The sequence below is a fragment of the Somniosus microcephalus genome, chromosome 7 (assembly GCF_052327205.1).
Source record: "Somniosus microcephalus isolate GS21.2 chromosome 7, FLI_Smic_1.0, whole genome shotgun sequence".
Classification (NCBI taxonomy): Eukaryota; Metazoa; Chordata; class Chondrichthyes; order Squaliformes; family Somniosidae; genus Somniosus; species Somniosus microcephalus.
In genome coordinates, this window is record NC_140993.1 from 10,829,351 (window position 1) to 10,842,131 (window position 12,781).

The window sequence follows — 12,781 nt, forward strand, 5'->3', positions numbered from 1 at the left end:
ATATTGCGACACCCCCTCCTCTTTTACCCCCCCCTCTTTCTCGCCTGAAGATTCTATACCCCGGAATATTGAGCTGCCAGTCTTGCCCCTCCCTCAACCATGTCTCCGTGATAGCAAGAATATCATACTCCCATGTGTTCATCAACACCTTCAGTTCATCCAGTTTTGAAACTCCTTATTTAATTGAAAGCAGGTTGTTGCCCAAGAGTTTCTGAAGCGAATTCTGCACTTAGGAACAGGAGGAGGCCATTCAGTCCCTCGAGCCGTTTCCACCATTCAATTAGATCATGGTTGAGCTGTGTCTTAACTCCATCTACCCGCCTTGGGTCCGTAACCCTCAATACCCTTACCCAACAAAAATCTAATACTTACTTGAAAAGTTCTAGTGTTATAATTCCTTTTGGCTCTGCTTCCACACTCTTCCCCCAAAATTTGAGTTTGGGATATATGGATCCATGGAAAACAAAGTTTTGAACGAGTCCTTCAGCATGGAATGCACTGATTGGAGGATGGTGGCTAACTTGCTCAGATATAAGCTTGAATCCGAGATCCTGCCTGTGAATAAACAGGTTGTTCACTACCATAATGTGATAATCAATGAAAGGTACTAGCAGAACTACCTCAGAATGCACCAGTAACCTTAATGTGCATTGGAATTTAGTATTGCACCGCCCAATTTTAGTCTTAATGCTCACATCTGCTGTGGACTATACAGTTCATTGAGCCGTGTCAGCTGTGGCTCAGTGGGCAGCACCTTCGCCTCCGAGTCAGAAGGTTGTGAGTTCAAGTCCCACTTGAGAGACTTGAGCACAAAAATCCAGGCTGACACTCCAGTACAGTGCTGAGCGAGTGCTGCATTGTCGGAGGGGCAGTACCGAGGGAGCGCCGCATTGTCGGAGGGGCAGGACTGAGGGAGCGCCACACTGTCGGAGGGGCAGGACTGAGGGAGCGCCGCACTGTCGGAGGGACAGGACTGAGGGAGCGCTGCACTGTTGGAGATGCCATCTTTTAGATGAGACATTAAACCGAGGCCCCGTCTGCTCTCTCAGGTGGACGCAAAAGATCCCATGGCACTTTTTCGAAGAGGAGCAGGGGAGTTATCCCCGGTGTCCTGGGCCAATATTTATCCCTCAATCAACAGAATAACAATAGATGATCTGCTCATTATCACATTGCTGTATGTGGGATCTTGCTGTGTGTAAATTGGCTGCCGCATTTCCTACATTACAACAGTGACTACACTTCAAAAATTACTTCATTGGCTGTAAAGTGCTTTGGGACATCAGGTGGTCGTGAAAGGCGCTATAGAAATGCAAGTCTTTTTCTAAATATGGGGTTCAAGATGCTGTCCATGATTTGATGAGGTTAAATTCTGTCATTTTCTGACAAAGCAAGTTCTCGGCCTCAGTCCTGATGTAAAAAGGGACATGCCAAATACAGACCTCATTAGGCACGGTGAAAAAGGAGCAGCTCGTTTGGGCCTCACCCATACACCTCTCAGCCGCTCTTCATAGTAAAGCACAAAAACACCGCATGAAACTGGCTGTGAAGAAGGCAGGCAGACTTCTATTTCAGGATTACCTCACCATGCTCCAAGAAACATTGCAAAGCTTTTCATGCAGTGAATTACTCTGAAGCAATGTTCACTGTGAGCTACACGGCCCATTTCTTATAGTGCGCGGTCCCTTTAAATTTCCGCGTGTGCGTATTTACAATGGAGAAGCTGGTGGGCGGCCTGTGCAGGACCTTTTCCATTACTCCGTGGCCGCTTAGAGCGAACACTGCTTTGATGCGGAGCAACTTTCGCTCTGTAGGCCAATATGGCAGCCATTTTGTACACAGCACGATCCCACGTACGGCAATGAGATGAATGACCAGTTGGGATGCTTTTAGTTGAGAGAGAAAATGCTGGCCAGGATTTGCTTTTCAGTTTGCATCATGGGATCATTAACGTTCACCTGAATCGCCGGGTCCCAGTTTAACTCTGTACTTTCCACAATGCAACGCTTCCTCAGTGCTGCACTGGGAGTGCCAGTCTAGATTATGTCCTCAAGTCCTGGAGTGGGACTTGAACCCACATCGCTGTGTCTCAGAAGAAAGGGTGCCGTGGAGTGAGTCAAGCTGACACGTCCGATAAAACATTCAGACAGTTAAAATTTACACTGCTGAAAACAAGGAATCGAAAGTCCACATCTTGTACGGCACTGATGTGTGGCAAGAGGCAGCACACTTTTGGCAGGATGCTCCTCAGGGGCTATCCCTGCACAGCGCTGTACAGTGTCTTCCAGGAAAAAAAACCACGGAATGCATCGAAGCAGACACCACAAACTCAAAATACTTGGCAAGCGGTATTTATCTGCCTCATTGGGCCACTCAAAATATCTCGAGTGGCAAATCCAGATGCAGAGTGACACGACGGGAGTAGTACGGGTACGGTAGCATCGTGGTTATGCTACTGGACTAGTAATCCAGAGGCAAAATACTGCGGAGGCTGGAAATCTGAAATAAAAACAGAAAATGCTGGAAATACTCAGGTCAGGCAGCATCTGTGGAGAGAGAAACAGAGTTAACGTTTCAGGTCGATGACCCTTCGGGATAAACAACCCGCAGGATTAAAAAAGAAAATCATTGACCATAATTAATCTTTCTAATATTGACATGACATATCGCCATTGACAAAAGGCACCCTCTGCCATGCAAAATTTTAGAATTGTACCCAATGGTTTATGAAGCGATACCAAATTTGTCAGAAAATCTGAAGTCCTTTCCAGATACTGATGTGACAAGTTAGTGTTTTTAAATAGATTGAGGGAAGAGTGCCGTAATAAACTTCCCCACTTCTACCAGCACAAGGAGCAAAACAAAATCACACATTTCAAAACTGGGATACTGAAAAAAGTCTTCCTAACTGAAAGAACAGAAGCCAAGCAGCCAACCCAACTAACTAATAGCTTGTGTTCTTGCACAGAACGTACAGCACGGTCCGTGCCGGTGTTTATCTTCCACACGAGCCTCCTCCCAGCCTACTTCATCTCACCCAGAGGTTCCCAAACTTTTACTTATTGCCTACCCGCCTTCCAGATCTACCAGCTGCCCGCAGCCCCCTGCCAGCACGCGGGCGTAATATTTTAACCCCCTTTAACGCTCAAGCACTGTACAAAGTGTACGGTGATTGGAGGCGAGGGCCCGGTACATCATCATCTCTGTGTTCTCATTGCTAAATCCTCAAGTAACTTTATCTAACAAATTCCCACAGAGTTTCAAAGCTTCGTCTGAGTAGCCTATTATAAAATTGCAATAAATGATTGAAATAATTAATAAATAAAATCCACCATTAGACAATTTCTTGCACCCCCCCCCCCCCAACCAAAGAGATGTCTCGCGGACCAGTTTAGGAACCCCTGATCTCACCCGATTGGCCAATCCTTCTATTCCTTTCTCCCTCGTGTACTTATCGAGCTTCCCCTTAAAGGCATCCATGTTATTCGCCTCAACTACTCCCTGTGTATATTGGGTTTATTCAAAACAGAAGTCGATAGATTTCTGACTAATAAAGGCATCAAGGGATATGGCAATAGGGCCGGTGAATGGAGTTGAGGCAGAAGATCAGCCATGATCTCACTGAATGGCGGAGCAGGCTCGAAGGGCCGAATGTTGCTCCTATTTCTTATGTGGTAGCGAGTTCTGCAGTACTCCGATTAGGGCTAATGTTCTCACAGAACACAGCACAACATTCATAAAATTCCCAGTCAGTTTCAACGGTTAAAACTAATAATTTAATGAGCGGATAAATCCACGCAAGTTTCTCACCTAACCATCTCGTATGTCTCTCCGAGGAGTGGGTTAAATGGCTTCCCCGTCCTTTCCCACTGGGAGGCAACAGCTGAAACCGCAAATGCTGCTACGCACTGTTTTAGGGATATTAAAAAATACAAAATAAAACTATTACTTCCAAATAAAAAAAGTGTAATTATTAGGATTATAGTCAATCATTACAAAAGTTTTGCCGTGGCATTGTCATTAAGCAGTCAAAATGAAACAAATTATTTATACAGAACTTTGTTAAAGGGATGCAAAGTCTTAGGAGATGATGTTTGGTCCAAAGTACTTGCCCACTTCATTATTCAATTACAGTAATATCATTGAGAATCTAATTTGACAAAAAAAAGTCAATTTTCCTCAGCATGAACACTCTGGAGTTGGGTTTCCAGCACTATTAGGACACCGTCACATCACTATCGGGGAGCAGCCCCTTGATTTATAGCGTTTCCACCGGAAATAATGGAAACAGCGATTAAGGACCAACCCAAGAGTTGTTCTTGAGCTGCCTAAACCCAGGGGACCACGGTACCAACAGGGAACTCTACATCTCTAGAACAGTAAGGTTTCCAAGGGCCAGGCACCTCCAGAGCAGCAATCAGAATGGTCCAAAAACAGCCGACAACTCTCCACCAAAGCTAATAAAACTGTTGTTTTTAAAAAAATATTTAACCCAGTGACAGGAGGCGTGCAAAAGTTGCATAGATATGGCGGAGCTAGACCATGGCAGGATCTGTAAACAGCAGCAAGCATTTTGAAAACAGGGAGACAGTGAAGGCTGGTGAGGAAAAGGGTGATAAGTGAGTGGATCTTAAAAACCAACAACGACTTGCATTTATATAGCGCCTTTAACGTAGTAAAACGTCCCAAGGCGCTTCACAGGAGCGATTATCAAACAAGATTTGACACCGAGCCACGAGGAGATATTAGGACAGAGGTCAAAGAGGTAGGTTTTAAGGGGCGTCTCAAAGGAGGAGAGAGAGGGCGGAGAGGTTTAGGGAGGGAATTCCAGTGCTTAGGGCCCAGGCAGCTCTAACACAAGGTAGGATTCTCCCAGCACATGTCTGGATCAGCTGGAGTTTATGTAGGTTGCAATTCAGGAGGCCAGCACAAAGAGAGTTGTAAAAGTTGAGTCTGCAGGTGTGGAAAATAAAGAACAGACTTGCATTTATAAAGTGCCTTTATGTCCTTGGGATTTCTCAAAACTGCTTTGCAGCCAATGAACTACTTGTATGGATTATACTCATTGTTGTTTTACAGGTAAACGCAGCAGCCAATTTGCAGAGCAAGATCTCACAAACACATGGTTTTGTTTTGAGGGAGGAATGGTGGCCAGGGCACGAGAACGCTTTGCTGTCCTTTGAACAGTGTCATCCACCTGGAACAGTGGCTCAGTTTAATGTCTCAGCCAATAGACAATACCTCAGACAACGCATTGTCAGCCTAGATTACGTGCCCCAGTCCTGGAATGGGATTTGAGCCCACTACCTTCGAATTCAGAGGCAGGAGTACTGCGTGCAGTTCTGGTCACCACATTACAGGAAAGATGTGATTGCACTGGAGAGGGTACAGAGGAGATTTATGAGGATGTTGCCAGGACTGGAGAATTTTAGCTACGAGGAAAGATTGGATCGGCTGGGGTTGATTTCTTTGGAACAGAGGAGGCTGAGGGGAGACTTGATTGAGGTGTATAAAATTATACGGGGCCTAGATAGAGTGGATAGGAAGGACCTATTTCCCTTTGCAGAGGTCAATAACCAGGGGGCATAGATTTAAAGTAATTGGTGGAAGGATTAGAGGGGAGTTGAGGAGAACTTTTTTCACCCAGAGGGTGGTGGGGGTCTGGAACTCACTGCCTGAAAGGGTGGGAGAGGCAGAAACCCTCATCACATTTAAAAAGTACTTGGATATGCACTTGAAGTGCCGTAACCGACAGGGCTACGGACCAAGAGCTGGAAAGTGGGATCAGGCTGGAGAGCTCATTTTTGGCCGGCACAGACACGATGGGCCGAATGGCCTCCTGTGTCGTAAACTTCTATGATTCTATGAGTACTACGATTGAGTCAAGCTGATAGATGACAAAGACATGGGTGAGGATATCAGCAGCAGTGGTAGTCAAGAGTGTTTGCTCGCAACAGCCACATGATCTTCCTTAACCCAATCACAGATCAATACTCAGTTCTTTTCAACAGAGCCAGCATTTTTTATTCATTCATGGGATGTGGGCAAGGCCAGCATTTATTGCCCATCCCTAAAATGCACAATGGCCTAACTGCACAGCAAGAAATAGTATGTCAAAGATACAAGCACTCCAAATGGGAGAAGCAGATCGAGAATGCTAGAGTACAACACCAGGCACCCATTTCCCCGCCAACCTTTCCCTTCTTTCCTTGAAAAAAGCAACTGATGCCAGATAGAGTTTCACAAATGACAGCAGCTCGGTTTTTTTTTGAGAAACCGAGGTTAAATTCACAATGCGAGATATGACCAAGAGTAGGAGAGAAGAAGCACGACCAGTTTGCGATTGCAGAATGGAAGATCGTATGGCCTTTGCGAAACGACGGACCAATATTTTGGAGATTATGGAGGACCAAAGAATATACAATTCAGATATTTTAAATGCCATTTCGCGCTCAAGACATGTTACTTTTTAATATAAAAACTGACCATTGTCCAGTGAAAAAATATCTTCCCTACGGATCGTGCTCAAATGGTTAGTCTTAACTGTACTACAACCTAGATCCAAAATACGCAGCAACGCGAGTTCAGAAAGCAATGACTATACTCTACCTCCATTCGCTCTGATGAATTACTGGAACCAATAGCTTCATAGACGAGATACGTGTGTTCCATGTATTCTGTCAGTCGCTGGAGAAAGCTAAGTGGCTCATTAAATATAACAGGCATAGCAATCTTGGATAGCTCCTGGAACAAAGAATTGAGAAGAGTCTATGTAGTTGCTTTTATGTAATAAAATAGCCCATTCATAATAGCACTATTCTAAACAATGAATTTAAAAATGCAGTCATTGACCCAAAGTGCTGTCCAAGAATATTGATAAATACTGAAGGATGTATTTACAGTATCACAAAAGTAATCATCTACATCCACATCATTGCATGTTGCCAGCTGGATCAGAACGGTAGATTCCAGGGATGGCCTGTGACTATTTGGTGGTGATAACTATTCAGGCGTAAGGGCACCACTCTTTCTTGGAGGTATAGCTTCAGTGGCAATACCCGTGAAAAGAACAAAGCATACGAGGGTGAACGCACTCACTTTGTAACGGTTTCAGACAATGAAAGTGGAGGAGTTCCAACCTACTAATTGGGAAAACATTTCACTGCTCAAGAGTCACATATCCGCTATCAAACTGTGTAATTCTCTGTTACACATTTTTATTAAAACTTACTAAGTTACTTAATAGTGATTCAACATTTTAAAGTTGATGTCAAAACATTCTTACACAAAATTGCAAAGTGAAGAGTGCACAGGATCATTTTTGGTACAATATAGGGATTACAGCACAGAAACAGGCCATTCGGCCGAACTGGTCCGTGCCGGTGTTTATGCTCCACACGAGCCTCCTCCCACCCCTCTTCATCTCACCCCATCACCCTATCCTTCTATTCCTTTCTCCCTCGTGTTTATCTAGCCTCCCCTTAAATGCATCTATACTATTCGCTTCAACCGCTCCCTGTGACAGCGAGTTCCACATTCTCACCACTCTCTGGGTAAAGAAGTTTCTCCTGAATTTCCTATTGGATTTATTAGTGACTGTCTTATATTGATGACCCCTAGTTTTGGCCTCCCCGACAAGTGGAAACATCTCCACGACTGCGCTATCGAACCTCTTCCTAATCTCTAGCCTCGGTCTTTTTTCTGGATATTTTTCCTACAGCCCCAGCCTGTTCAGTCTTTCCTGATAGTTGGACTCTCTCAATTCTGGTATCATCCTTGTAAATCGTTTTTGCACCATCTCCAGTGTCTTCTATATCCTTTTTGTAATATGGAGACCAGAACTGTGCACAGTACCCCAAGTGTGGTCTAACCAAGGTTCGATACAAGTTTAACATAACTTCGCTGCTTTTGAATTCTATTCCTCTAAAAATGAACCCCAGTACTTGGCTTGCATTTGTTTATTGTTTTGTTAACCTGCGTTGCTACTTTTAATGATGTGAATTTGTACCCCTAGATCCTTTTGCGCCTCTACCCCATTTAGACTCTAAATGTAATTCTGTGTAACATAGGAATGATTCCGTCATCTCAGGAATCAACTGTGTGAATCGTCTCTGAACTGCCTCCAATGCAAGTATATCCTTCCTTAAATAAGGAGACCATAACTGTATGCAGTACTCCAGGTGTGGTCTCACCAATACCCTGTACAGTTGTAGCAGGACTTCCCTGCTTTTATACTCCAACCCCCTTGAAATAAAGGCCAACATTCCATTTGCCTTTTTGATTACTTGTCGCACCTGCATGCTAACTTTTTGTGTTTCATGCACAAGGACCCCCAGGTCCCTCTGAACTGTAGAATTTTGTAATCTCTCTCCATTTAAATAATAATTTGCTTTTTTATTTTTGCTGCCAAAGTGGATAATCTCGCACTTTCCCACATTATACTCCATCTGCCAAGTGTCCCTGCAAGTGCCATTTATTTACCAGTTACATAGAAGATAGGAGCAGGAGTAGGCCATTCGGCCCTTCGTGCCTGCTCCGCCATTCGATGAGATCATGGCTGATCCTTTAATTCAGTATCCCGTCCCCGCCTTCTCTCCGTAACCCTTAACCCCTTTTGCCCGTAGAAATATATCTAATTCCCTCTTAAATATATTTAATGAGCTGGCGTACACTGCCCTCTGTGGCAATGAGTTCCACAGGTTCACCACTCTCTGAGTGAAGAAATTCCCCCTCATCTCTGTCCTAAATGGTTTAGCCCTTATCCTTAAATTATGTCCTCTAGTTCTGTTCTCACCCGCCAAGGGAAACATTCCTTCTGCATCCAGTCTGTCTAGACCTGTCAGAATTTTATACACTTCTATGAGGTCCCCTCTCAATCTTCTAAACTCCAGTGTGTACATCCCTAAACTACATAGTCTCTCCTCATAGGTCATTCCCGCCATTCCTGGTATCAGCCTGGTGAATCGCCGCTGCACCCCCTCCATGGCAAGAACATCCTTCCTCAGATGAGGCGACCAAAACTGTACACAGTACTCGAGGTGTGGTCTCACCAGTGCCCTGTACAGCTGCAGCAAGGTATCCCTGTTCCTGTATTCTAACCCTTTTGCTATGAAGGCCAGCATACCGTTTGCCTTCTTGACCGCCTGTTGCACCTGCATGCTCGCCTTCAGTGACTGGTGTACAAGAACACCCAGGTCTCTCTGTACTTCCCCCTCTCCCAATCTATTGCCATTTAAATAATAATTTGCCCTCCCGTTCCTGCACCCAAGGTGGATAACTTCGCACTTGTCCACATTATAGTGCATCTGCCATTTATCCGCCCAATCGCCCAGTCTGTCCAAATCGCTCTGGAGCTTCCTGGTCTCTTCCTCTGAGCCCACCCCCCCTCCTAGTTTAGTGTCGTCTGCAAATTTGGAAATGCTGCATCCGACTCCCTGATCCAGGTCATTAATGTAAATTGTGAACAGCTGGGGGCCCAGGACAGATCCCTGTGGTACCCCACTTGTTACTGCCTGCCATTCAGAAAATGAGCCGTTTATTCCAACTCTCTGTTTTCTATCTGACAGCCAGTTCCCTATCCACGCCAAAACTTTCCCCTTTATCCCATGAGCCTCAATTTTCCATGCTAATCTTTTATGTGGGACCTTATCGAAGGCCTTTTGGAAGTCCAGGTACACCACATCTACTGGCTCTCCCCCATCTATTCTACCAGTTACTCCCTCAAAAAATTCCAATAGATTAGTCAAGCACGATTTACCCTTTGTAAATCCATGTTGACTCTGTCCTATCCTGTCCCCATTTGCTAAGTGCTCCGCTATTTCATCCTTAATGATGGACTCCAGCATTTTGCCCACAACTGATGTAAGGCTTACAGGTCTGTAATTACCTGCTTTTTCCCTACCCCCCTTTTTGAATAGTGGGGTAACGTTAGCTACCCTCCAATCCATCGGCACTGTTCCCGAGTCTAATGAATTCTGAAAAATCATCCTTAGTGCATCCGCTATCTCTAGGGCCACCTCCTTCAGTACCCTAGGATGCATGTTATCAGGCCCTGGGGATTTGTCCACCTTCAATCCCTTTAGCTTCCTTAACACCATATCCTTGATGGAGCAATCTGATAAATAGCAAACAGCAGAAAACAAAGAAAAACCAACAATGTTAGAAATCATTAATAGTTCAGGTTTGACTCATCAGAACAGCAAGTAGTCCAGAGAAGGATGGGAGTAAAATCCTGACCATTGCCTCCAGTCCTAAAAGCCCCAGCAAATAGCTGGTCTGAATCAGGAGGTATAGACAACGATCAGTGGCTTCTACACAGAGGACCACTACCATTCCATCACACTTCTATAACATCAATAAAACACAAAGCATATAACGTTATCAAAAATAAACTGAAGCTAAATACTGTCGATGCTGGAAATCAAATAAAAAACAGAAAATCAACCTGAAACGTTAACTCTGGTTTCTCTCTCCACAGATGCTGCCTGACCCGCTGAGTATTTCCAGCATTTTCTGCTTCCATTTCAAAATAAACTCAGTTGGACACCCTGGAGAGATGCATGCTGGACATCTTGGGGAGTTACGGGTTAACAGTCGAACTTCTTTGTATATTGGAGCAACAGGCTTTCCAATATAAACAGGATAACTTTGAAGTATTGTGAGGAGAAAGCATGACTTGTTTTCTGATGCGAAAAGTGCTTGTGTGAGGAAATACATGACAGTAATGACGTCACCCATGAGAGGTTATGGTTTAGTTTTATGGTAATAGATATAGCTCGGGTAATAACCATGGGTAGGTGCTATCCATTAGAAAGATAAGAATTGGTAAAGCTTCTTCAAAGATGCCAGTAACAGTTAGTTCAGGAAGTCTTTTTTAAGGGAAGTAGCTTTGAGTAAACAACTACAAGTATTTACATGAATAAAGGATTTGGGAGTAGATACGTCATGAAGTCTCATCTATGACATTATCTTTGATGTAGCCAAAATATATGGTGTATAAAAGGAGCATGGTTTTCAGCATTTCTTCAGAAGGCTTGAAAGATAAAACTTGTAACCGAAAAGCTACTCTCTGTATACAGTTAGGCTGATCACCGATACCGTGTATCAATAAAATCTGTTCCATATACAGGAAACTCTCGTTTAAACGGCACCTAAATATCTGGAATTCTCTATTAACCGGCAAAATTCATACTCCGAAAACAACAACTCAATAACCGGCAATGTCCCGGATGGCAGGGGAATCCAGAACCAGGGGTCACAGTCTAAGGATAAGGGGTAAGCCATTTAGGACTGAGAGGTGCAGGAATTTCTTCACCCAGAGAGTGGTGAACCTGTGAAATTCTCTATCACAGAAGGCAGTTGAGGCCAACTTATTAAATATATTCAAGAAGGAGTTAGATATATTTCTTAAGGCTAAAGGGATCAAGGGATATGGGGAGAAAGCAGGGACAGGGTACTGAATTTGGATGATCAGCCATGATCTCATTAAATGGCGGAACAGGCTCGAGGGGCCGAATGGCCCACTCCTGCTCCTATGTCCTCCAGTCCTCTGGCACCTCTCCTGTGGCCAGAGAGATTCTGAAAATTTGTGTCAGAGCCCCTGCAATCTCCTCCCTTGCCTCACACAGCAGCCTGGGATACATCTCGTCTGGGCCTGGGGATTTATCCACTTTTAAGCCCGGTAAAACCGCTAGTACCTCCTCCCTCTCAATACTAACTTGTTCAAGTATATCACAATCCCCCTGCCTAATTTCTATGCCTACATCATCCTTCTCCATAGTGAACACAGATGCAAAATATTCATTTAAAACCTCACATTTGGGTGGGAAACATCCCATATTTGGCACAAGGAAAACAGCAGCCTTGGGGGGAGGGGGAATGAGTTCCTTATTCAATTCCTTGGGATAGTTCAGTGATCCAGACTCTAGTTGCTTGCTCGGAACTGATGGCAGGCAGTACTAGAGAGACAACCAGCCTTGTGACCTTGGCTGGAGAAGGTTACAGTTACACAGAGTTCCAAAGGACTGTGGTAAACCACTTTTATCGTTCACTATCGTTACACTATGGTTATCACTGTTATATCGTTACACTATGGTTATCACTGTTTACACTGTTGTATCACTACACGAGGTCGCCTCTTGTCACGCTGTTATACCTGGGCTGACCACTGCTGACTCCGCCCATGGCTCCACCTACCTGCCCAGGTATAAAGGTGGTCGACTGGCTGGTATTCCTCCTTGTTGGATCCGATCACCCACGAGGGTGGGCTCTGTTATTTAGCCAATAAAAACCTATAGTTACTTTCTTAACTCGTCGCTTTTCATTGGATGAATTGATAGGTATATCAATTTTATTGGCCCGCAACAGCCAGGAGAGTCTGTAGATGAATTTTTACGAGCGCTACAAACACTCGGCAGGGACTGTGACTTTAAAGCGGTAACGGCGGCAGAAAATACTGAAGATAATATCCGCGATGCCTTCGTGAAAGGCCTGCGGTCAGACTACTCACGGCAAAGACTGCTTGAAGCAAAGGACCTCGACCTGAACACAGCTGCAGCCCTCGCTCGCTCCCTAGAAGTGGCCCATCGGGACCTCGAGGCGTACTCCAGGTACTGTAATTCGCGACCCTGGGACTCGGGACCGACCCCGACCGCAATACCCCTCACAGCGCCGCCCCTGGGACCTACCTCAGTGTCGGCGTCCCGGACCCGATCGGGACCGCCACCCCCGGTACCGGCTGCGACATTGGACCCCCGCGATCGGGCCGCCGGCTGCTTCTTCT

At 44.9% G+C, this 12,781-nt stretch overlaps 1 protein-coding gene and 1 long non-coding RNA gene across 6 annotated transcripts in view; one reads left to right on the forward strand and one right to left on the reverse strand.

Annotated features, from left to right (window-relative positions):
- The window catches only part of LOC147114512 (uncharacterized), a 123,187-nt gene extending 110,909 nt beyond the window's left edge, over positions 1-12,278 (forward strand). Inside the window, exon 4 of the long non-coding RNA XR_015078950.1 lies at positions 10,478-12,278. This is a non-coding gene — a long non-coding RNA (uncharacterized LOC147114512). The remainder of the gene's footprint in view (positions 1-10,477) is intronic.
- The window catches only part of osbpl1a (oxysterol binding protein-like 1A), a 255,127-nt gene that overhangs the window by 37,484 nt on the left and 204,862 nt on the right, over positions 1-12,781 (reverse strand). For all 5 annotated transcript variants that reach the window (XM_085992230.1, XM_085992229.1, XM_085992232.1 and 2 more), the window contains 3 exons: positions 6,610-6,744; positions 3,811-3,908; positions 373-555 (listed from right to left, as the gene is read on the reverse strand). In XM_085992230.1, coding sequence (XP_085848356.1) covers positions 373-555; positions 3,811-3,908; positions 6,610-6,744 — 416 coding nt within the window. The remainder of the gene's footprint in view (positions 1-372; positions 556-3,810; positions 3,909-6,609; positions 6,745-12,781) is intronic.